The sequence below is a fragment of the Bufo bufo genome, chromosome 3, assembly GCF_905171765.1.
Source record: "Bufo bufo chromosome 3, aBufBuf1.1, whole genome shotgun sequence".
NCBI lineage: Eukaryota > Metazoa > Chordata > Amphibia > Anura > Bufonidae > Bufo > Bufo bufo.
In genome coordinates this window covers 274535540-274561906 of record NC_053391.1, presented here as the reverse complement: position 1 = coordinate 274561906, position 26367 = coordinate 274535540, and the positions used below count along the sequence as shown (strand labels likewise).

At 42.3% G+C, this 26367-nt stretch overlaps 1 protein-coding gene across 1 annotated transcript in view; it reads left to right on the top strand.

Moving 5' to 3' along the window:
• Positions 1-26367, top strand: part of KIF21B (kinesin family member 21B) — a 1425990-nt gene that overhangs the window by 1013862 nt on the left and 385761 nt on the right. The window contains exon 33 of the mRNA XM_040424150.1: positions 5917-6097. Within this exon, the coding sequence (XP_040280084.1) occupies positions 5917-6097 (181 nt within the window). The remainder of the gene's footprint in view (positions 1-5916; positions 6098-26367) is intronic.

Here is a 26367-nt window from a genome sequence, read left to right as displayed (position 1 = left end):
ATCGCATATTTGGTATCGCTGCGTCCGTAATGACCGTCTCTATAAACATTTTTACATCATCTATCCCATCAGGTGAACAGTGTAAAGAAATAAAAAATATGCCAAAACAGCAATTTTTTGTCACCTCACCTTCCAAAAAGCATAAGATTAGGCAATCAAAAAGTCATATGTACCTCAACATGGTACCAATGAAAACATCACCCCATCCCCCCAAAAAACTAGCCCTCACTCAAGACAAGACTATAGCCATAAAAATAAAAAATATATATATGGCTCTAAGAAACTGGCAACAAAACAATATGATTGTGTAAAACTTTGGTATCACCGCATCCGTAACTACCAGCTCTATAAAAATATCACATGGTCTACCCCATCAGGTGAACATCGTAAAAAATAAATAAAAATTATGCCAAAACAGCATATTTTTTGTCACCTTGCCACCCAAAAAACATAATATCAAACGACCAAAAAGTCTTATGTACCCCAAAATGGTACCAATGAAAACATCACCTCATCCCACCGAAAGCAAGCCCTCATTCAAGACCATAGCCATAAACATTAAAAAAAGGTCTCAAAGAATCATAAAAACATGATTGTTTTCTTCCAAAAATTCTCTTATTGTGTAAAACTTGAAAAAAAAAAATAATAATTTGACATATTTGTATCGCCGCATCCGTAATTACTGACTCTATAAAAATATCATATGATCTAACCCATCAAGTGAACGCCTTAACTAAATAAATAAATAAATAAAAATGACAGGTTTTATTTGTCCACAAAAGACATAATATCAAGTCATCAAAAAATCTTATGTACCCAAAAATGGTACTGATAAAAAGTATAGTCTGTCCTGCAAAAGACAAGCCCTCAGACATCTATGTTGGCAGAAAAAAACAAATGTGATGGAAATGGGTGATGCAAATATAACAGATTTTTTATGAAAAAAGGATTTTATTATGCAAAAGTAGTAAAACATGAAAAAAAACTATTTAAATTTGGTATCGCCATAATCGTATTAATCTGCAGCATAAAGTTATCATATCATATATACCATATGGTGAACCTCATAACAAATAAAAATAAGATATAAAGTGATCAGACAGCCAAATGTACCCCAAAATGGTGCCAAATAAAACTACAGCTTGTCCCGCAAAAAATAAACCCTCACACAGTAAACCAAAGCCAGCAAACAAATAAAAAAGTTATGGCCCTTAAATACCATGTCAGCAAATCCATGTTATAAAATCCAAATGCCGTCCCTTCCCTTCTGAGCCCAGGAGTATCCTCAAACAGCAGTTTACGACCACAAATGGGTAGCAAATTGTGGGATGATATTCTCTTGTCTGGGCCTGAAAGCATCCAAAGTTTGGGACCCAAAGCACCATTTTCTTGTAAAAAAAAACTAAATGTAATTTTTTATTTTCACAGCCAAGTGTTTTAAATTCTGTGAAAGGTCTGTTGGACACCCCTTATAAATTCCTTGGGTGGTGTAGTTTCCAAAATTGGGTTACTTTTTGAGGGTTTCCACTGCAGGGGTACCTCAGGGTTACTTCAAATGTAACATGGTGCCAAAAAACCATTCCAGCAAGACCTGCCCTCCAAAAATATAGTGCTCCTTGGCTTCTGAGTGTTGCTGTGTGCCCATACAGCAGTTTACAACTATAAGTGAAATATTTATGTAAACTGCAGAATGTGGGTAATAAATATTAAGGTTTATTTCGTTGTTATCCCTTGATGTGTTACTGGAAAAAATAGATTCAAATGGAAAATCTGCAAAAAAAAAAAGGAAATTTCGAAACTTTGCCTCCATTTCACAAAATTTCGAAAATCTGTTTTTAAGAGTTTTAGGTGTGTAGTTTCTGAAATGGGGTGATTTATGGGTGGTTTCTATTATGTCTGCTCCTCAAAGTGACTTCAGAACTGAATTAGTCTATAAAAAAGTTGATTTTGGAAATTTTCTTGAAAATTTCAAAAATTGCTTCTAAAGTTCTAACCCTTCTAACGTCCTAAAAATAATAATAATAATAATAATAATAATGTTACCAAAATGATGCCAACATAAAGCTGACATATGGTGAATGTTAATAACTATTTTATGAGGTATCATTATATGTCCTAAAAGCAGAGAAATTCAAATTGACAAAATAGTGAATTTTCCAAATTTTCTAAACATTTTAGATTTTTTAATAAATAAAGGTAAAACATATTGACACAAATTTACCATTAACATGACATACAATGTGTCATGAAAAAAACATTCTCAAATGGTTTGGATAAGTAAAATCATTCCAAAGTTATTACTACATAAAGTGACACATGTCACATTTCTGGTCTGGAAGTGGTTAAGTAGATGACTTTGCTTGGTTAGAATACTTTTCCCCTTGTACTGAGAAATGCTGTGCCCCAACAAGACGTCTGAAGGTGTCCTGTGTGTTCTGGTATAAAGCCATGAGCAGAAGATCATTTAAAGGGAATATGTCATCAGAAAATGTCCTATTGAATAACCCCATAACTGTTTTGCCTGAGTTTCTGCTCAACCTTTGAGAAAACAGTTTGGCCTGAGCAGAGTTTGGGCAGCAGTTTATCTGACATCCGCTGTGTATTTTATGGCAAATCTTGGGTCTTTAAAGGACTATAGCTGCTGAGTGCCTGCTGTCTTACAGAGTAGACTCCTGATGGATGAGTCTGTATTAGAGACCAGTCCGATCAAGTCCGATCACTGACTTTTAACCCCTCAGATGCTGTGCCCAATTTCAAACATGGCAACTGAGCAGGTATTTACCAGGAATGCAGCATCTGGCAGTTTCACTGTAATCTCGCTTACTCAAATAATTAATGGGGTTGTCCGGGTTCTGAACCCGGACATATCCCCATTTTCACCCAGGCAGCCCCCCTGACTTGAGCATCGGAGCAGTTCATGCTCCGATGCTCTCCTTTACCCTGCGCTGAATCACGCAGGGCAAAGGCATTTTGTGAGTTCCGGTGATGAACTGGACTTTCCTTAGGGATGCCAGGCGGAGGCTTCTGCCCAGCAGTGAGCCCGGTAACGTCATCAGCACTAATGGACGGGCTTTAGTACTGCCCTAGCCTGTAAAACAGCTGGGGCAGGGCTAAAGCCGGCCAAGAGAGCCGATAATCTTACACTGCTGGGCGGAAGCCTCTGCCCAGCAGTGTGTTATGATAAATAAAAGAGTCCTTGCCCTGTGCAAATTCTGCACAAGGGCAAGGGAGAGCATCGGAGCATGAACTGCTCCGATGCTCAAGTCAGGGGGGCTGCCTGGGTGACATTATGGATATGTCCGGGTTCAGCTCTGAACCCGGACAGCTCCTTTAATTGAGCATGTCATTTTTGTAAATGGAACACAGTAAAAAATGGAACCAATTCAAGCCTATTTCATTTTTTTTTTTTCAGCTTCCCACTACATCACATGTAATATTAATCAAGCCATTACAAAGTACAACTTGTCCTGCAAAAACAAGCCCTCATAGAGATACACTGAAGAAAAAAAAAGAGAGCTGAAATACAGAGAGGGGTGAAAATGCACTTGTCCTTAAAAGTAGAGATGAGCAAAGTTATGGAAAATTTGATTTGGCTACTTCACCAAATTTCACAAAGAAATTTGCTTTGTGATGAAGCATTTATTTGTATGTAGCAGGCGCAATGACAGGGCACGGCGACTGCTGAATTCATTGCAGCATCTGAGGCTACCATTTAGGCTTTTCAGGAGTTAATGAGGGTAAAATAAATAAATACTCACGTTATCCATTTGATCCGTAGAGACCGTTCCGGCCATCTTGATTGAAGACATTGTGCATAATCTCGTAATGACATCATCACGCTGGCTGGGGTGGTGACGTCATACGTCACTGCACACAAGATTCTGTGCGGTATCTTCAATTAAGATGGCTGTGATGGCCTCTTCGCACGCAAATGGTAGTGATGAGCGGCAGGGGTCATATTTGAATTTGCGTTATTTTGCAAATATTTCGTAGATATTCGTTGAATATTCGCAAATTCAAATATTCGTTATATTCTACGATTTTTTTACTCAAAAAATCAGCAAGGTAATGATCGTGTAATATGTGAATTTTCGTAATGCAAATTTTTATTGCAAATTTTCAACTTTTGGACAAAGAAGATTATAGCACTATATTAGCTAAATTGCTCTATATTCGTTTTTTTTTCCGAATATTCGCTATATTGCTATAACTTTGTTTTTTCGAATATTCCTAATATTCTAAAACAAGAATATATAGCAATTATAGCGAATATTTGAAAAAAACTAATATAGAGCAATTTAGCCTAATATAGTGCTATATTCTTCTTTGTCTAATAGTTGTAATTTTTTTCTCATCTGAAGTTCAGATTGGAAAAAAATGACAACTATAAAAAAAAAAGATTATAGCACTATATTAGCTAAATTGCTCTATATTCGTTTTTTTCGAATATTCGCTTTATTGCTATAACTTTGTTTTTTCGAATATTCGTAATATTCTAAACAAGAATATATAGCAATATAGCGAATATTCGAAAAAAACGAATATAGAGCAATTTAGCTAATATAGTGCTATATTCTTCTTTGTCTAATTGTAATTTTTTTCTCATCTGAAGTTCAGATTGGAAAATAATTACAACTATAAAAAAAAAAGATTATAGCACTATATTAGCTAAATTGCTCTATATTCATTTTTTGAATATTCGCTATATTGCTATAACTTCGTTATTTCGAATATTCGTAATATTCTAAAACAAGAATATATTAAAAAAAAAAAGAATATAGAGCAAAATTCGCAAACAACACTACTCCTAAAGTCAACTATAGTGCAGCCTTCTTATTAGCCCACAAGCTAGAAGCAGGGAGAGATCATGAGTACTGATAAAAAAAATAAAAAATCGAATATAAAAAAAAATGAAAAAAAACAAAAACGAATAATCGAAATTACGAATATATATCACTATATTCTAAATATTCGCGAATTTTCGAAGTACCTATATTCGCGATAAAAATTTGAAATTCGAATATTCGTGATCAACACTAGCAAATGGATGAGGTGAGTTTGTACTTTTTTTGTTGTTACCGCCATTTCAGGGAAATTTGATTTGTTACCACGAAGTGCGAGGAAATTCGGCTTCATAGCTAATCAAATTTTTCCTGAAATTCTGATTAAAGTCAATTAATTTGACTTTGATTCGCTCAACACTACTTAAAGGGTTTTCTCATCTTAGACATTGGTTGCATGTCACTAGGATATGCCACCAATTTCAGACACAGGCACCAGGCATGCAAGTTGTGCTCTCCATTAATGTCTATGGGAGTTCCTCTTGGCAATTTTCAGAAGTCCCATAGAAATGAATGGACATTGCACCGCACAAGCGCGGCAACCGCTCCATTAACCTCTGTGGGACTGCCGGAAATACGCAAACCCTCCTGAAATTAATCGAGTGTGGCCGTTTTACAAATAGCCGAGCGTGAGTGCATAGTTGCCCATAGCAACCAGATTCCTCCTTTCATTTTCCAAAGGAGCTGTCCAAAATGAAAGATGGAATCTGATTGGTTGCTATGGGCAACTAAGCCCGTTCTACTTTACGTTAGTTTGATAAATGACCCCCTTTATTCTATCAAGCAGTATTGTTTAATATGATGTCAGTTTAACTTTTTATTCTCAACGGCATCTCTATGGGTTGTTGAGAACATTTTTTCTGTCAGTTTTAATGAAGACTCCTGTATACTCAAAACAGGATAGGTTCCAAATTGATGCCATATACTGTACAGTGCAAATTCAGAAACACTGATAAATCTTTTGGAGGCAAAAAGGATCTGCCTATATTGTAATCAATCAGAAATAGTTCTAAAATTTTGTATTATAAGTAAACCATAATTTGTAATTTCTTGTATCTGAAAACTGTTTTCTTAGATCGTACTTGCAAGCTATGGAACCTGGTCACCGGTCAAGAGATGGCTTCACTCCGTGGCCATCCTCACAATGTGGTATCAGTGAAACATTGTTCTAACTCGGGATTGATACTCACTGCATCTGCCTCCTGTGTACGTGTTTGGGACATCCGTGACTCTACTCGCTGTGTGAGGACATTGATGTGAGTCATATCAAAGTGTAATTTACTTGAAAAAAAATGCCTTACTTAATACCTTAATAATGTAAGCAACTTCATCCCAGCATATCAGTAATGGCTTTATTCCTGCAAACTCTTGAAAAACAGTCTACTGTATTGCAATGTATGTCAACCTAGAGGGCAGGTGGACATGAGACACATTTTAGGAAAGCAATGGATTCTCACATAACTTTAAATTCTAAGAAGTATTGAATCATACCTTGATTGATGACCCAATAGTATTTTTCTACATCATAATGACAACTCCCTTTGCAAGCATAAAACATATCTCCTCTTCATTATACTGTGTGTTCCTAAGGCTTGTATTCCATAGTTTTATATACGGTACTTTATATTTATATACTTGATAAATTGCCTCATATTAGGGAGAGCATTCTTACCTGCTGACAAATATGATAATAAAAGTTTTACAGAAGTGGGTGTGGAAGCACTGTGTTAACCTCCAGATTTGACTTTGGGCTAATCCTGAGGGCATTATCCCAGCATTCCCCTAGTATTCACCCTTTAACCTGTACAGTGATCTGGACTTTGCTGCAAGGGAATAACCAGGCTGCTACCTCTTAGAGTGGTCTCTGTTCAAGTGACTGCTAACTCACGGGGGTCAAGAGACACCCGTGCAGAGCACCAAGGGGACAAGCAAAAAAATGTAGTTGGGGACAGGGAAAGGACAAATCCACAGAGTTGGTGCGATCAGATAAACAGTCCGATGTCAGGACAGGTAGCTCAAGGTTAGTACAGAGACTTCCTAGTGTAGTTTTTGTATAGTTAAAGGGATTCTGTCATGAGATTTGAGCCCTATAAGCTAAACATATGGCCAGGTCCGTACTAATAACATGAATGCTAAACTGCCCTTATTAAACCTGCTTGTGGCTCTATTAGCCCAAAAACCAGTTTTTTATAAGCTGTCACTCACCTACCTAAGGTGCCCAAGGGTTTTACGTTAACCCAGGGTGCGCCGCGGACTCCTGGCAGCGGCTTCGTTGAGCGAAGTGCGCATGCGCCACCTGATGCGCATGCGCACTTCGCTCAACGAAGCCGCTGCCAGGAGTCCGCGGCGCATCAGGCTGAGCCTAGTGCGCAGGCGCCGTATCTAGCAGAGGGACATGAGGATTGCGGAGGCGGGGCTGAGGTGAGGAAGGCGGCGCTGGGCACCAGACGGCGAGGGGTGCGGGCGAGCACCCTGGGTTAACGTAAAACCCCTTGGGCACCTTAGGTAGGTGAGTGACAGCTTATAAAAAACTGGTTTTTGGGCTAATAGAGCCACAAGCAGGTTTAATAAGGGCAGTTTAGGATTCATGTTATTAGTACGGACCTGGCCATATGTTTATCTTATAGGGCTCAAATCTCATGACAGAATCCTTTAACAGCTGACCCATGGGGTCAGAGACACTGGTGAGGGGAACCAAGAGGTAAAGCAGAACCATAATCAAGGACAGGCTGAGGTCAGGGTAGGCAGAGTACAAGCTTAATGGTAAACTGTCCAATGTCAGGGCAGCCAGCAATGAAGGTCAGTCAGTGGGTGGTTAGAGTCCATTTAACAGGCAGAGGTTGGGACACAGGCAGACAAATGAATACAATACACCTTAGCAAGAACTAGCAAACTTAAGAAACTATTGCTCAGTTAGCTTCCCTCAGGGGAAGATGCCTTAAATACCCCAAGGTTGCCAACTTTTGACTGGATAAGATGAAGGTGCATGCTGGCCTTTAAGAGCCTGCTGGCAGAGGAGGAGAGGCCATGCCGGAAATCAGGCTACAGCCTGCATGTAGGGACAGAGCAGACCCGGTGGCCAGACCCAGGGAAGAAGACAGCGGGTGGTGGGTCTGGGCCACTAGGAAGGTAAGCTGGGCAGTGACAGCTTGCTACCAGTGCTGTAACACAAACACCCCCTTCCCTTACTTCTTTGGTCCAGATTGCTGACAGAATTTTCTGAAGAACAGGGTCATTAATTTTGTCTGTCGTCTCCCAGGATCTTTTTTCTGGACCATAGACCTTACAGTCCACCCAGAAGGTTTTTCCTCTGATTTTCTTGTCCAAAATATTCTTGACTTTGATACTTCTTCAGTGCTGAAAGGTGCAGAAGTAGGAACAGAACCTTTGGGAAAACAATTTAACACAACTGTCTTGAGGAGGGAGACAATGTAAGGAATTAGGGATATGTAAAGAGGCAGGAAGCTAGATTCAACTGTTTCAATACCTCAAAAGGACCAGTGAAGCTGGGTGCCAACTTATACGAGGGTACCTTGAGTCTGATGTTTTTTTGTGGAAAGCCAGACCTTGTCTCCAGGAGAAAACTGAGACTGAACCTGAGCTTGAACAGCAGACTTTGTCATGCAAACAGAGACCTATTGTAGAGCAGTTTTGGTCCCCTGACAATTCTTAGTGAAGTTGATTAGATTGATTTGTAGACGATGAGTCGGTCACAGGAAGAGGAATCCATATATATGTACACTGTAAAAAAGGAGTCTTAATGAATGACTTGCTAGATTGGTTGTTGTAAGAAAACTCTGTGTCTATAGGAGTAAAGCAGCCGAGTTATTATGACATGCAGAGGTGAAGTGTCGCAAGTAGCTATCCAGGATTTGATTGATACGTTCCCTGTGACCATTGGATTGAGGATGATAGGTTGAGCAAAAGTCCAGTTTGATATCAAACAACTGTAGTCCAGGAAGAGCAGAGAGGTCTTTTCAGAGACATTTTTTAAATATTGCAGTCAGTTCTCTCTCAAGCACTGGAGGACAGTCCAAACATCTCTCTGGTGGGAAATTCAGGTCAGGCAAGAAGATAAGGATGTCATCCATATAGACTACAACACAGACAGAGAAGATCACGAAAGATATTGTGAACAATTTTTTAAAACCTGCAGGAACATTACTGAGACCAAAGGGCATTACAAGATATTCTGAGTTCTCGGTGTTAAAAGTGGTCTTCACTCTTGTATCTAGATCAAATTATAAGCTCCTCGGAGGTCCAGCTTAGTTAAGATTCTGGCTCCATGGAATCTAGCAAAGAGCTCAGGAATCTTCGGCAAAGGATACTTGTTTTGCACTGTAATTTTGTGCAGTCCTGCAGTAGTCAATAAACTGCCAAAGAGACCTGTTCTTCTTATTGACAAAGAAGAAACCGCACCTGCCGAGGAAGAGAACGTCTGAATGAAGCCCCTCTTAGGTTTTCTTTAATATAGTGAGACATGGCTTGAGTTTCAGGTAAAGGCAACTGATAGACACTGGCCACATGGAGGAGTAATTCCAGGCACCAGGTCAATGGGGCATTCATAAGGATGATGTGGTGGCAGGGTCTCAGCCACCTTCTTGCCAAAGATATTTGTGTGCCTGGTGTAGGCTGTAGTTAGACCCTGAAGACTGTGAGGAACTTTTAGAACTCGGGTAGGCCAATATAGATGACAGACGGTGAGCGTCCAAGTCCTGATTGCAGGAAGTTTCCTGCCAAGCCAGAGCCCAGGAGGGCTTGCATGCTAAACTGAGTCTCACTGCAAGAAAGAGACATGGGAAGAGTTAACTTTGGAGAGAACTTGTCCTCCGCCCAGGGTTGTCATTCCCACTGACCAGGTATGTACAAATGTTTGTTATGAGTTTTACAAAAATTCAGGTTCACTTCGGACAAATTCAGTAAAACGGCACACAGTGCTATTTTACTGCATATGTTGGCGGGCAAAACCCAAGGGAGGGAAAAAATAATGCTCATAGGACCCTGGAAGGAAGTGAGGAGGTGGACTTGCCCTGATTGTCTCACGGTCTGACATACAGCCTGGATCAACCAATCTCTGGTGCAGCAGGCAGGAAGACACCTGTGCAGATGAGCAGAACATGATTATGTGTTGGGCTGTTAATGAGGGTGGATGGGTGGATGCAGTGTCTGACAGAAAATTATCTTAGACAGTACCAAAACTATGAGACTCATCTGTATCTTTAAACAACTACAAAGTGGGACTTCGGTCTACGTATAGGACCACTGCAAGAAAGTTCTCCAAACAGCTACAGTGCTGCCCATAATTATTCATACTCTGGCAAATTTTGACTTAACCCCTTAGGGACCGGGCTCATTTTCACCTTGAGGACCAGGCTATTTTTTGAAAATCTGACCAGTGTCACTTTATAGACATGGCCACTTTAAAATGCTTTGACTTATCCAGGCCATTCTGAGATAGTTTTTTTGTCACATATTGTACTTCATGACACTGGTAAAATGAATTAAAAAAAATCATTTTTATTTATAAAAAAATACCAAATTTACCAAAATTTTGAAAAAATTAGCAAATTTCCAAGTTTTAATTTCTCTACTTCTATAATACATAGTAAATGTAATGCCTATAAAAATAGTTTATTACTTTACATTCCCCATATGTCTACTTCTTGTTTGGATCATTTTGGGAATGAAATTTTAGTTTTTGGGGACGTTACAAGGCTTAGAAGTTTAGCAAGCAAATCAAAAACCCAATTTTTAGGGACCAGTTCAGGTCTGAAGTCACTTTGTGAGGCTTACATAATAGAAACCACCCGAAAATGACCCCATTCTAGAAACTACAACACCCCTCAAGGTATTCAAAACTGATTTTATAAATGTTGTTAACCCTTTAGGTGTTCCACAAGAGTTAATGGCAAATGGAGATAAAATTTCAGAATTAAGATTTTTTGGCAAAGTTTCCATTTTTATCCATTATTTCAAGTAACAAAGCGAGGGTTAACAGCCAAACAAAATGCTATATTTTTTTCCCCGATTCTGTAGTTTGCAGAAACACCCCATATGTGGCCGTAAACTACTGTATGGGCACACGGTAGGGCGTAGAGGGAAAGGTGCGCCGTGTGGTTTTTGGATGGCAGATTTTGCTGGACTGGTTTATTTACACCATGTCCCATTTGAAGCCCCCCTGATGCACCCCTTGAGTAGAAACTCCATAAAAGTGACCCCATTTTTGAAACTACGGGATAAGGTGGAATGAAATTAAAGTTTTGTTGGGACTATTTTAGGGTACATATGATTTTTGGTTATCTATATTACACTTTTGTGAGGCAAGGTTACCAAAAATAGAAATTCTGAAATATCATCTCCATTTGCCATAAACTGTTTGAGGAAACACACAAAGGGTTAATAAAGTTTGTAAAATTAGTTTTGAATACCTTGAGGGGTGTAGTTTCTTAGATTGGGGTCGCTTTTATGGAGTTTCTACTCTAGGGGTGCATCAGGGGGGCTTCAAATGGGACATGGTGGCCAAAAAAAAAAAGGCCATCAAAATCTGCCTTCCGGAAACCATACGGCGTTCCTTTCCTTCTGCGACCTGCGTTTGGTCATACAGCAGTTTATGGACCACATATGGGGTGTTTGTGTAAACTGCAGAATCAGGGTAATAAATATTAAGTTTTGTTTGGCTGTTAACACTTGCTTTGTTACTGGAAAAAAAACGGATTAAAATGGAAATGTTGCCAAAAAATTGCTGTTTTGGCACAGTTTTTATAATTTTTTTTGACCATGTTCTTTTGAGGGTTTAGGGTTAGGGTATTTTTATAAAGCAGGTTCTTACGGAGGCGGCGATACCTAATATGTCTACTTTTACCACTATATTATCTTTTTATAAACAAAAAACATTTTAGTATCTCCATAGTCTGAGTCTGTTTATTTTATTTTTTTTAGCCGATTATTTAGGTATGGGCTCATTTCTTGCGGTATGAGAGGACGGTTTTTATCGGCACTATTTTGAGGGGGCATATGACTTTTTGATCGCTTGCTATTACAATTTTTGTGATGTAAGGTGACAAAAAAAATCATTTTTTTTTGCACAGTTTTTATTTTATTTTTATGACCGTGTTCATCTGAGGGGTTAGGTCATGGGGTATTTTTATAGAGCAGATTCTTATGAACGTGGCGATACCTAATATGTCTATTTTTTTTATTTATTTTAGTTTTACTAACTATATTTTTGAAGAAAAAGAAATTTCGTTTTAGTGTCTCAAGTCTGAGAACCATAGTTTTTTATCCGATTGTCAGTGGCTAAATTGGGGAAGGGGAATATAAATTTTGTACTCCATAGACGTGTGGTACTCCCTGAAGCAACCAATAATGCAGAGGCTTGGATCATCGGGGCACTTGTCACACTGAGTAGTGGTGTCCTTCCGTATCCCTCTCCTGTGACACACTCATCACCTTTTTTGGGTCCGTCCCTTCTTTCGAGTATGGAGGACCACACCTGGAAAGTGTTGGCCAGGGACGATCCGGGCGCCTCCAGTTCCCCAGGTAGTCCAGCCTGCTCTTTCCAGGTCAGAAAAGATCAGGTCCTTGAGGACTGCCTCATAGAACTGAAGGAATTTCCCTTTGTTACCAGTGCTCGGGGACAGCACAAAAGAGTTGTACAAGGCAACCTGCACCAAGTAGACCGCAACTTTTTTGTACCATGCCCAGGTTTTGCGCATGGCATTATATGGCTTGAGGATTTGATTAGAGAGATCAACTCCTCCATATACTGATTGTAGTCAACGATACAATCGGGCTTGAGGACGCGTTGCCGCGGTACCTCGAACAGGGACAGGGGTGATGCCGTTACCGTGAATTGTGGACCGTACAAGGACATCCCTCTTGTCCTTATATCAGACCAGCAACAGGTTTCCACTAGTAAGGGCATGGGTCTCACCCCTGGGGATAGGTACCTGGAGGGTGTGGTGTCACGGCCACGGCTATGGTCGTGACTCCTCAACCGCATGCGGTTGCCTGCGGTTTGGTTTTGGTCTTCAATCACACTCCGCTGGTTTGTGGCCTCACCTGTGGTTGCCGCGGGCAACTAGTTGTATGGTGTTAGTTTCAGCAGAGCAGCCTGAGCGGTGCTGGGCAGCTTGCTGCATTGCATGCGGTTGCACCTAACAACACTCATGTTGGGTGTTGTGTTTGTTTGTCTGTTGTGCACTGTGTTTTGTGTTGTGTGTGCACTAGGACTCTTCCCTTCACTGTGGCTGCCCGTGGCAACATTTGGTTGGATGTGTACATGTGGTGGCAGTGTCCCGGCCTGCGGGCTGATTCCCAGGACATGGTAGCCACCCATGTCGTTGCCTGCGGCAACAGCCACAGTGTGTCTTGGTTTGGTCACTTCCCCTTTAAGTGGTGTTTTCCCTTCCCTGGTGTTGGAAGGGTTAACTCCGTTTCTGTGTGTGTGAGACACTGGGTGTGTCTGTGTGGGTGTGGCCTCTTAGGCCTATAAAGCCTCAGTGTTTGGCATGTCTCTGTGGATTGCTTCAGCCTTGTGTAGCTGGAGCAGCCTCCTGTGTATATCATCTGCCAGTGGGGGCCACCCTTGTGGTCATAGGTTTATCTGTGAAGTATTAGTTATGTTTGCATGATGTTCAGTTGATGTTTCCCTTTGTTTCCTATTTAGTGCAACTATGGATGTCCTGGTTACCTGTGTGTTATGTGTGCTATGTCCCTTTGTGTTCTGTGGACATGAGTAGTGCATGCATGGGTTCCAGTCAGCGTGGCTGTGACAGGTACGTGTGAACTTGTTTAGTTCCCCTGTCATATCTGTATGTTGTATGTGTTCCCCCATTCCTTGCAGCTTGGCCAGTGAGACCCCTGTTCCTCCGCGTTCAGAAGGAACAGGCCGTCTTACCCTGCTCCTAGGTTAGGGCCATCTTGAGGGCTAGCAGGGACTTCAAGGTTCCGGTGGCATGAGCCCTCCTACCATCAAGGTTGGCTCATGTAGCTAGGAGTCAGGGTCAGGTTAGGGATGCGTTTAGGAGGTGACCTGCTCCCTAATCCTGTCGTCCTGACCGAGCCGCCTTACATCTTCGGGCATCGCACGGCTGAGGATTTTCCCCATCCTCAGCCGTGACATGTGGGTAGGGAGGCCGCGTTGATTTTTCTGCATGGTCCCACAAGAGGACGTGGATCTGGTGGCGAGGGACTGGAACAAGGGGATACTAGTATAAAAGTTATCCACGTACAGGTGGGTAACCCTTATCTAGCAGTGGGTGCATAAGGTCCCACACAAGTTTCCCGCTAACACCCAGAGTGGGGGGGAAATTCTGGGGATTCAATACGGGAATCTCGCCCCTCGTACACAAGAAACTTGTAAGTGTACCCTGAGGTACTCTCACAAAGTTTGTACAGCTTCACGCCATACCTCACCCGCTTAGAGGGAACATTCTGGCGGAAAAGGAGTCTCTTCTTGAAAGCAATGAGAGACTCATCCACCGCGACATAGGCCTGCTCAAATTTGGCCCCAAATTGATCGATGACTGGCCTGATTTTGTACAGGCAGTCAAAGGCAGGATCACCTTGGGGGGGACATGCTGCATTATCTGCATAATGGCCTCAAACCGGGAGCGTGTCATGGCCGTACTGTAAAGTGGGGTCTGGTAGAGGACGTCCCCACTCCAGTAATGCCTGACACTAGGTTTTTTGACTAAGCCCATGTGCAGCACGAGGCCCAAAACGTCCTCATCTCGGCTGCACTTACCGAAGTCCAGCCACCGGCCATAGCCAAAAAGGAGCCCGGGGTGTTGGTGATGGTGGAGCAACAGGTACAGGTTTTGTTTGCTCCACCATCAGATTTACTAAGTGGTCACTGAAAAAAACACTTAAATAGTCATATTCAGTGAAGCCCACTGTGGAAATCTGGATTCCTGGTTGGTCTACAAAATCAGGAATCGCGGGCTCAAAATGCTCTGGGGTACACCAGACAAGTTCACCGCAGGGGGCTGGTGGGCCAGAAAACTAGTACGAACCCCAGAGCTGCTCGTACTAGTGTGGGCCACAGGGTCCCTAGCATGGTGGTCCCCTTGCTCCACCTGGCGGCTCATCATCATCGCTAGATGATGAGGAGGACGTGGATGACAAAAGGAAAGTGGGGTCATCCTCGTCCTCACTGGGGCTCTCGGACTCGGAGGCAAGCTGGGCATATGCCTCCTCGGCCGAGAATATCCAGCGGGCCATAGGGGAGTGTGTGCGTGCGTGTTAAACTTTATTTGGTGTGCGTGTGTGTGGGGGCACGGGTGTTCACGAACTTACCCTAAACCTAACAGACAAAAAAATATATATATATAAAAAAAAGGACAAAAAATGTGAAATAAATAAAATTCAAGTTGATCAGCGGTGGGGGTGTGCGATGCACTAACAGTGGCCGGACACTTAGGCCCCTTGCAGACAAGCATGTCCGGATAAGGTCCAGATGCGTTACGGCAAACCCGCGCGAGTAGGTACGCAATTGCAGTCAGTTTTTGACTGCGATTGCGCTCCGTTGTTGAGTTTTTATCGCGCGCTTGCAATGCGTTTTGCACACGCGTGGATAAAAAACTGATGTGGTACCCAGACCCGAACTTCTACACAATCTTCTTCAAGGTTGTGTAGATTGTATTATTTCCCTTATAACATGGTTATAAGGGAAAATAATAGCATTCTGAATACAGAATGCATAGTACAATAGGGCTTGAGGGGTTAAAAAAAATTTATAATAATTTAACTCACCTTAATACACTTGTTCGCGCAGCCGGCATCCTCTTCTGTCTTGTTCTGTGAGGAATAGGACCTTTGATGACGTCACTACGCTCATCACATGGTCCGTCACATGATCTTTTACCACGATGATGGATCATGTGACAGACCATGTGATGAACGTAGTGACTTCATCAAAGGTCCTATTCCTTACAGAACAAGACAGAAGAGATGCCGACTGCGCGAACAAGTGGATTAAGGTGAGTTAAATTATTATTCTTTTTTTTTTATCACCTCAAGCCCTATTGTACTATGCATTCTGTATTAAGAATGCTATTATTTTCCCTTATAACCATGTTATAAGGGAAAATAATAAAGTTCAGGTCCCCATCCCGATCGTCTCCTAGCAACCGTGCGTGAAAATCGCACCGCATCCGCGCTTGCTTGCGGATGCTTGCGATTTTTACGCAGCCCCATTCACTTCTATGGGGCCTGCGTTGCGTGAAAAACGCACAAAATAGAGCTTGCTGCGATTTTCACGCAACGCACAAGTGATGCGTGAAAATCACCGCTCATGTGCACAGCCCCATAGAAATGAATGGGTCCGGATTCAGTGCGGGTGCAATGCGTTTACTTCACGCATTGCACCCGCGTGGAAAAATCGCCTGTGTGAAAGGGGCCTAAGAGTGCCGGCCACAGTCAGCGTACGCAGAAAAAAAAGTTGTTGGGGGGGCAAGCTGTGGACCCCAGACACCCGATTTAGGGTGATGCAAAAAAACTGTTTTGTTTTTCTCACTAGCTTTCCCTGAATATCCCTGCCTCACCTAACCTTTCCCTAAATACATTGGTGGTGCTGGGGCACAGATGGGGGTGCTGGGGCACAGATGGGGGTGCTGGCTGATGATCCCTGCAGCTCTGAAGGATCGACGTGCAGCGATCCTCTCTCCTCGGCTCCCGGACACAAAAGGAGGAAGAGAGGAGCGCTGCTGTAATTTGAATAGCCCTTTCTCCCCAGCCAACCAATGAGAGTCGATCCTGAGAGGTGATGTCACCATCACCTCTCAGGATCGCAGGATGGTGATTGGTGGTGTATTATCACACCACCGATCACCATCCTGTTCCGGGTTATCAGGCCCCCAGAGACCCAAATAACCCGAAAATGCAGGAAACCGCAGGTCTGAATTGACCTGCGGTTTGCTGCGACCGTCGACACGGGGAAGGGGGGGGGGGGAGTCACAGGGCCCCCCCCGGCGCATTGTCCCAGGGTGCCTGCTCAATGATTTGAGCAGGCACCCAGTTCCGATCACCGCCTGGCCGGGCGGCGGTGATCGGAACTACACATGACGTACCGGTACGTCATGTGTCCTTAAGTACCGGGACAACATGCCATACCGGTACGTCATGTGTCCGGAACAGGTTAAAGTTACTTTTATTCAACCAGCAAGTAATTTTTGGACGGGAAATGACATAGGTGTCTCCCAAAAGATAATAAGACGATGTACAAGAGGCATTATTGTGGAAAAAAAACATTTCTCAGCTTTTATTCACATTTGAGCAAAAAGTGTCTAGTCCAAAATTATTCATACCCTTCACAAACTGTCACAGTCTGTGGGAAAATCAAAAGTTCTATACCATTCCAAATAGTCCAAGCTGTTCTAAAGCATCCTAATTACCCTGATTAATTGGGAACAGATGTTTTAATCAACTCAACAGGTGAAAAACAGCAGCTCTCTGCAGTTGGTTTGTTGGACAGTCATGGCTAAGACAAAAGGAGCTCAGTGAGGACCTGCGGCTGCGCATTGTTGCTGCTCACAAGTCAGGACAGGGCTACAAGGCCATTTCTAAATGTTTTCAAGTTCAGTGGCTACAGTGCAAAGTATTATTAAAAAATACAAGATGTTCCGCACTGTGGAAAATCTCAGAGGACGTGGTCGGAAGCCAAAAGTGACACCTGTGCTGGCCAGGAGGATAGTTAGAGAGGTGAAAAAGAATCCAAGGATCAACACCAAGGCCATTCTGGTGAATCTGGGCTCTGCTGGTGGCAATGTCTCAAAGCAGAAAATCCAACAGAAAATCCAACGGACACTGCACACTGCTGGGTTCCCACGGATGCAGACCAAGGAGGACGCCACAAAAGCTCGCTTGGCCTTTGCAAAAGCTCATCTCGACAAACAAGAAGACTTCTGGTCTTCTGTGTTATGTTTCAGATGAAGCAAAAATTTTATTGTTTGGTCACAATGATGTTTCCTTCATTTGGCGTAAAAAAAGGAGAAGCCTTCAACCCCAAAGAACGCTATCCCCACTGTCAAACATGGTGGTGGGAACCTAATGCTTTGGGGGTGTTTTTTCAGCCAATGGACCAGGGAACCTAATCACAGTAAACGGCACCATGAAAAAAGAGCAATACATGAGGATTCTCAACAACAACATCAGGCAGTCTGCAGAAAAAATTGGCCTTGGGCACCAGTGGACATTTCAGCATGACAATAGAAACATAGAAACATAGAATGTGTCGGCAGATAAGAACCATTTGGCCCATCTAGTCTGCCCAATATACTAAATACTATGGATAGCCCCTGGCTTTATCTTATATGAAGGATGGCCTTATGCCTATCCCATGCATGCTTAAACTCCTCCACTGTATTTGCAGCTGCCACTTCTGCAGGAAGGCTATTCCATGCATCCACTACTCTCTAAGTAAAATAATACTTCCTGATATTACTTTTAAACCTTTGCCCCTCTAATTTAAAACTATGTCCTCTTGTAGCAGTTTTTCTTCTTTTAAATATTCTTTCCTCTTTTACCTTGTTGATTCCCTTTATGTATTTAAAAGTTTCTATCATATCCCCTCTGTCTCGTTTTTCTTCCAAGCTATACATGTTAAGGTCCTTTAATCTTTCCTGGTAAGTTTTATGCTACAATCCATGTACCAGTTTAGTAGCTCTTCTCTGAACTCTCTCCAAAGTATCAATATCCTTCTGGAGATATGGTCTCCAGTACTGAGCAGAATACTCCAAATGAGGTCTCACTAGTGCTCTGTAGAGCGGCATGAGCACCTCCCTCTTTCTACTGGTAATTCCTCTTGCTATACACCCAAGCATTCTGCTAGCATTTCCTGCTGCTCTGTGACATTGTCTGCCTACCTTTAAGTCTTCTGAAATAATGATCCCTAAATCCCTTTCCTCAGATACTGAGGTTAGGACTGTATCACTGATTTTATATTCTGCTCTTGGGTTTTTACATCCCAGGTGCATTATCTTGCACTTATCAACATTCAATTTTAGTTGCCAGATTTTTGACCATTCCTCCAGTTTTCCTAAGTCCTTTTCCATTTGGTGTATTCCTCCAGGAACATCAACCCTGTTGCAAATCTTTGTGTCATCAGCAAAAAGACACACCTTACCATTGAGGCCTTCTGCAATTTCGCTGACAAAGATATTAAACAATATGGGTCCCAGAACAGATCCCTGAGGTACCCCACTGGTAACAAGACCTTGGTCTGAATATACTCCATTGACTACAAGCCTGTCCCTCAGCCACTGCCTTATCCATTCAACAATATGGGAGTCCAAGCCCAATGACTGCACTTTATTGATGAGCCTTCTATGTGGGACAGTATCAAAAGCCTTACTAAAGTCTAGATAAGCGATGTCTACTGCACCTCCTCCATCTATTATTTTAGTCACCCAATTAAAAAAATCAATAAGATTAGTTTGACATGATCTACCTGAAGTAAACCCATGCTGTTTTTCATCTTTCAATCCATGGGATTTTAGATGGTCCACAATCCTCTCAAGTATGGTTTCCATTAATTTCCCCACTATTGATGTCAGGCTTACTGGCCTATAGTTGCCCGATTCCTCCCTACTACCTTTCTTGTGAATGGGCACAACATTTGCTAATTTCCAATCTTCTGGGATGACTCCTGTTGCCAGTGATTGGTTAAATAAATCTGTTAATGGTTTTGCTAGTTCACCGCTGAGCTCTTTTAATAGCTTTGGGTGTATCCTATCAGGCCCCTGTGACTTATTTGTATTAATTTTAGACAGTTGACTTAGAACCTCTTCCTCTGTAAAGATACATGCGTCAAAAGATTCATTAGTCTTCTTTCCCAACTGAGGTCCTTCTCCTTCATTTTCCTTTGTAAAAACTGAACAGAAGTATTCATTGAGGCAATCAGCTAGTTCTTTATCTTCTTCCATATACCTTCCTTCTTTAGTTTTTAATTTGGTAATTCCTTGTTTTAGTTTCCTTTTTTCATTTATGTATCTGAAGAATGCCTTATAGCCTTTTTTCCCTGACTGAGCTAATTTCTCTTCTGCCTGTGCTTTAGAAGCTCTTATAACTTGTTTGGCCTCTCTCTGCCTAATCTTATAAATTTGTCTGTCATCCCTCGTTTTTTTTTTTTTTTATATTCCTAAATGCTATCTTTTTGTTTTTAATGATTTTGGCCACTTCTGCTGAGTACCACAGTGGTCTCTTCCTTTTTTTGCTTTTACTGACAAGCCTAATGCAATCTTCTGTTGCCTTCAATAGTGCCACTTTTAAGTAGTCCCATTTCTCCTGGACTCCAATGAAACTGTTCCAGTCTGATAGGGACTCGTATACCACTAATCTAATTTTAGAAAAGTCAGTTTTTCTAAAATCTAAAACTTTTGTTTTTGTGTGGTGTGACTCAGTCACTGTACTTATAGTAAACCACACTGACTGGCGATCACTAGATCCCAAGCTTTCCCCTACAGTAATATCAGATACCAAATTCCCATTTGTGAATACTAAATCTAAAATGGCCTCCTTCCGGGTTGGCTCCTCCACTACTTGCTGTAGAGATAATCCCAGTAGGGAATTTAGAATATCTGTACTCTTGGCAGAACTAGCTATTTTGGTTTTCCAGTTTACATCTGGAAGATTGAAGTCTCCCATAATGATAACTTCCCCCTTCAATGTCATTTTAGCTATTTCCTCAACTAGTAGATCATCTAATTCTTTGACTTGGGTAGGTGGTCTATATATAACACCTACACGAGTTACCTTATGATTATCAAGCTGCAAGGTAACCCAAACTGACTCTAAATTGTTCTCACTAACTTGTATCAAATTCGATTTTATGCTATCTTTCACATACAGGGCCACCCCTCCCCCTTCTTGCCTTCTCTGTCTTTCCTGTATAGAGAGAACCCTGGTATTGATATATCCCAGTCATTACTCCCCTTGAACCACGTCTCAGTAACAGCCACTACATCTATATTCTCAGATGCCATTATAGCCTCAAGCTCATTGATCTTATTCCCTAGACTGCGAACATTTGTAGACAAGACTCTGAGCTTGTCATTTCTTAACCTTTGTGCTACTGGCCTCTTCTGGCATTGTTCCGGGGGGCAGTCGGACTGCTGGATTATCACTCTTTTTCCCCCCTTTCCTAGTTTAAATGCTTCTTAGAAAATACTTGGAACTGTTCACCAAGAACATTCGTTCCCTTGAGAGAAAGATGCAAACCATCTTTCTTGTACAGTTCTTTTCCATTCCAACAAGAGCTATCATGAGACACAAAGCCAAACCCTTGGTTCAGACACCATTCACCAAGCCATACATTGAATTCCTTAATGCGCATCTTTCTGTCATGCTGAAGGTTATGCACAGGCAAAACTGCAGAGAATGAAACAGTTGATGCAACCTCCCGTATATCCTTTCCAAGTGTATGAAAAGCTTCTTTCACCTTTGAAACCTCATTGCAAGCCAGATCGTTTGTCCCAAGATGGAGAATAACATCCACTTCCCTTTCCTGCTTTGCTTGCCTAACTATATTTTGGATCCATCGTCTATCCCTGCTAGCAGTAGCACCAGGGAGGCATCTCACAACAACATTCTCCTCAAACTTCACACCTCTTATGATGGAATCGCCCACCAACAGCTGCTTACTATCAATCCTCACCTTCTCCTTTTTGTCTTTGGCTGCAGTCTTGCATACTTTAGGCATGGGAGATGATTGTTTCTCACCCACTGTGCTTGAGCCATCCTCCATGTTGCTCTTTCACTCTGAAAGTGCTGCAAATGAATTATGGAGAGCCACAGACTGTGGGGCATGCCTTCTATCCACAACTCTCAGTCTACCTGAACCTACAGTAACCCATCTTCCATTTCTAGGGGGCCTCTGTGGCAGTGGCATTGCAATGTTCTGAGCCTGAGTTTGTTTAGTGGTTAATTTAAAAATCTCATATTTCAAAAAGGTAATTTCCTGCTGCATTATGGAGAGCTGTCTACAGATCAGACAGTATCCAAACCTTTGAAGAGTGGAACCTGAAATAAAAGCACAACAATTCCTGCACAGAACCAGATCTGCCATTGTAAAGAGGGGAAAGATTTTAAGCAAACAAATCTTACTTGTTTAGATTGTATCCACCTCCAGATTACCTCCTGAGTATCTCCTGAATATCTCCAATGCACTTATACAGCAGCACTTGAACTAGCAGCCTTGGAAAAGCTGACCCAAAACACACAGCAAAAGTGGTGAAGAAATAGTTAGCAGACAACATTAACGTTTTGGAGTAGCCCAGCCAGAGTCCAGACTTGAATTCAATTGAGAATCTGTGGAGGGAGCTAAAGATCAGGGTGATGGCAAGAAGACCCTCCAACCTGAAAATTTGGAGCTCATTGCTAAAGATGAATGGGCAAAAATACCTGTGGAGACATGCAAAAAGCTGCTCTGCAATTATAGGAAGCGTTTGATTGCCAATAAAGGCTTTTCTATTGATTATTAAGAAGGGTATGAATAATTTTCGCTACATTTTGCTCAAATGTAAATGTAAGCTGAGAAATGTTTTTTTTTTTCCACAATAATGCCTCTTGTACATCGTCTTATTATCTTTCCCGTCAAAAAATTACTTGCCGGTTGAATAAAAGTAACTTTAAGTCAAAATGTGCCAGGGGTATGAATAATTATGGGCAGCACTGTACGTCACTTTTAGGATTATAGTTAGCCCAGTCTGGTCTATCTGCTGCAGGGTAACTTTCCTAGGGCTCTTTCACACTTGCGTTCTTTTCTTCCGGCATAGAGTTCCGTCGTCGGGGCTCTATGCCGGAAGAATCCTGATCAGTTTTATCCTAATGCATTCTGAATGGAGAGAAATCCGTTCAGGATGCATCAGGATGTCTTCAGTTCCGGACCGGAAAGTTTTTTGGCCGGAGAAAATACCGCAGCATGCTGCGCTTTTTGCTCCGGCCAAAAATCCTGAACACTTGCCGCAAGGCCGGATCCGGAATTAATGCCCATTGAAAGGCATTAATCCGGATCCGGCCTTAAGCTAAACGTCGTTTCGGCGCATTGCCGGATCCGACGTTTAGCTTTTTCTGAATGGTTACCATGGCTTCCAGGACGCTAAAGTCTGTTTGCCATGGTAAAGTGTAGTGGGGAGCGGGGGAGCAGTATACTTACCATCCGTGCGGCTCCCCGGGTGCTCCAGAGTGACGTCAGGGCGGCCCCCACGCGCATGGTGACGTGATCACATGGATCACGTCATCCATGCGCATGGGGCGCTCTGACGTCATTCTGGAGCGCCCCGGGAGCCGCACGGACTGTAAGTATACTGCTCCCCCGCTCCCCACTACTACTATGGCAGCCAGGACTTTAATAGCATCCTGGGTGCCATAGTAACACTGAACGCATTTTTAAGACGGATCCGTCTTCAAATGCTTTCAGTTCACTTGCGTTTTTCCGGATCCGACGGGCAACTCCGGCAAATGGAGTGCACGACAGATCCGGACAACGCAAGTGTGAAAGAGCCCTTAGCTGCTAGAAAATAGTCAATCAAGTATAACATTCTTTAGCTGCTGGAAAGTTAAAAACATTTTTGTGTCCCACCAGGTTGTCCTGCGACTTGTGTGCATTGTATCCAAATAATTCTGTATATTGCTCTGGGTGTTTCTTAGTGAGCAAAAAAGCTAAATGAGAACACCAGTAGTCAGTTCCTGAATGTTTTGGCAGCTTTTGCTTTTTTTTTTTAATCATACTCCTTTTTTCACTATTTTGCCTTTCCTTTTTCACTCTATTGTCTTTGTCCATTTAAGTGCTCAAATGAAAAAAGAGACTATATACTGTATCTCCACATATGATTCTATAATTTTTACTTTCATTTCAGCAGTAATGAGGGTACCCGATGGAGCAAATACACAAATATAAAAATACATATTATTATCCAAAATTGTAATCCAGAATTCTCTGAAACCGACTCATACACCACAGGGGTCCATGGTGCTTGAGCTAAAGGTACAGTGCAATCAGGGGCGTTGCTAGGTTAAAACATTCAGGGCCTGGGCCCCTGATATTTTGTCCCAGGCCCCGAATGTCCTGCCTGCCAGCTAGATACAACTGTATGGCCGTACTCAGGGCGGCAATACAATTGAATCTAATGCCCTTCAAGAGCTGAAGGACTTGTGATGACATCACAGTCTATGTGATCAGTTCTAAATACAGTAGCTGAAATGGACCTGCGATGATATCATCATGTGACCAGTGCAAGAGATGAAGGCTCAGCAGTGAAGAGAATTCCTGGGAAAAAGCTGTGGTGAGGTTTGCTACATGAGGAGAGGTAAGTAAAGGGGTAGATTACTCAGTGTGAGAGGCAGAGAAATGTTGTGAGTTGTAGTTATTTAACTGGGACTATATGTTAGGGCTGAAGGGCGAGAAGTTATTTACATGGGACAGTGGGGTGGGTGATGTTACTTATATGGGACTGAAAGTTGAGGGGTTGGTGTTATTTACATGGGAATACATGTTGGAGGTGGCAGAGGCAGGGTGATGTTATTTACATGGTACTATATGTTGAAGGTGGCTGTGGGAGGGAGTGATATTATACACATGGGAATGAGTGTTTAGGGGTAATGTTATTTACATGGTACTGCATGTTCAAGGTGGCTGGGGAGGGGGTGATTTTATTTATATGGGACTGTATGTTGAAGGTGTCTGGGGGAGAGAGTGATGTTATTTACATGGGACTGAAATTTGAGGGGGTGATGTTATTTACATGGGACTGTAAGTGGAAGGTGGCTGGGGAGGCGGTGATGTTCTTTATATGGGACTGTACATTGGAGGGGGCAGGAGAGATGGTGTGATGTTATTTACATGGGACTGTATTTTGGAGGGGGCTGTAGATAGAGAGGGATGTTATTTACATGGGACTGTATATTGGAGGGGGCTGGAGAGATGGTGTGATGGTATTTACATGGGACTCTGTGGCAGAGGGAGGGAAATAATATTATTTACATTGGACTGTATGGTGGAGGGGCTGAGGAATTATAATTTCTGAGGACACTAAAGGGAGGTATATAACTACAGGGGCACAGTATAAATACTGGGAGAGCTTCAGGGTGAGCATTATAACAGTAGGGAGAAAAATAAATACTGGGAGCACTTCAGGGTGAGCATTATAACAGTAGGGGGCGATATAAATACTGGGGGCACTGTAGAGGCATTATAACAGTAGGGGGCAATATAAATACTGGGGCACTTCAGGGTGAGCATTATATCAGTAGAAGGGGGTGCGATATAAAAACCGGGGGACTGTAGGGGCATTTTAAATCCAGAGGACATTAGGCGTTCTTATTACTACTGGGGGCTCTATAGGAGGGAGTTATAGATGCACATTATTTCTACTAAGAGCACTATGGGAGGCCTTATTACTACTGAGGGGTCTGTAGAGAGCATTATTACCATTGTGGGAACAATAGGGATAGGGAACAATACTGGAGGGTTCTTCTACTAATGGAGGCACTCTTGGGGAGCACTGTCACTTTTGGGGGCTCTGTAGGGTGCATTATTACTAATGAGGGCATTCTAGAAGGGAATTACTACTGGTGGGACTACGAGGAGCACTATTATTATGGGGAAGAATATCTGTATGGCACTCATTTTTCTTCAAGATAGTATTTGGGGGTACAGAAAAGTGAGGAAGCTAAGATGTCTGTGTGCCACACTCTGCAGAGATGAGGCTGCTTAGAGAAGTTGTCCGGACTGAATGGAGAAGATGATGATAGAGAAGATCTACATTAGAGGAGACGTCACCTGGGAGGCACTGGATGTGAGAGGTGTGTGCTGCTATATAGCAAGTGCAGTAAAAAGTCTTCAGTGCTAGTGTTTGGGGGGTGGGGGGGGGAGTTGGATGCCTTAGAGAGTTGGGCCATATTCATTGGGGCTTGGCCCCGTATCTTTTGAGATTCTAGCAATGCCCCTGACTACAATCTAATTTTATAAGTACTTTTTGAAGGAAAGTAAGAATTTCACCATGTTACCCTGCTGGCCTCAAAGACCACCTCTAGTACAAGCTAACTTTCTGATTGGATGTGTGATGGGACAGGTCCAAAGTAGGACAGAACACTGTTCTACTGGTCAGCCCTGCATAAATATGGCCTTCAACCTCACCACAAAACTCAGCATCAGAAGTTTGTGAAAGAACGAAGATGGGGTTCAGTGCCTATATGGTGGTCTGGGGTCTGTGTTTAGGTGTTTGGTCACTTTTTACACAATTTAACTTCATTTAAAGAGGTTGTCCCACAAAGGGGATCTGAATACTTTTATAATTGCATATAATAAAAAATTTAGTATAGCCACTGTGTTATTCAATACAACGCATCTGTATAGAGCCACCTGATGTTTGTTTTTTCTTATTTCTTTGTCCTACTCACTGAGGAGGCCACACATGCTCAGTTTCATCCTTCAACTGCCTCCTGAGTTGTGATAGGGAGAGGCATGACACACACCCTTAGCTACAGCAGAAAAGACACTCCCTTTGAGCTGTCAGCTTGATATAAA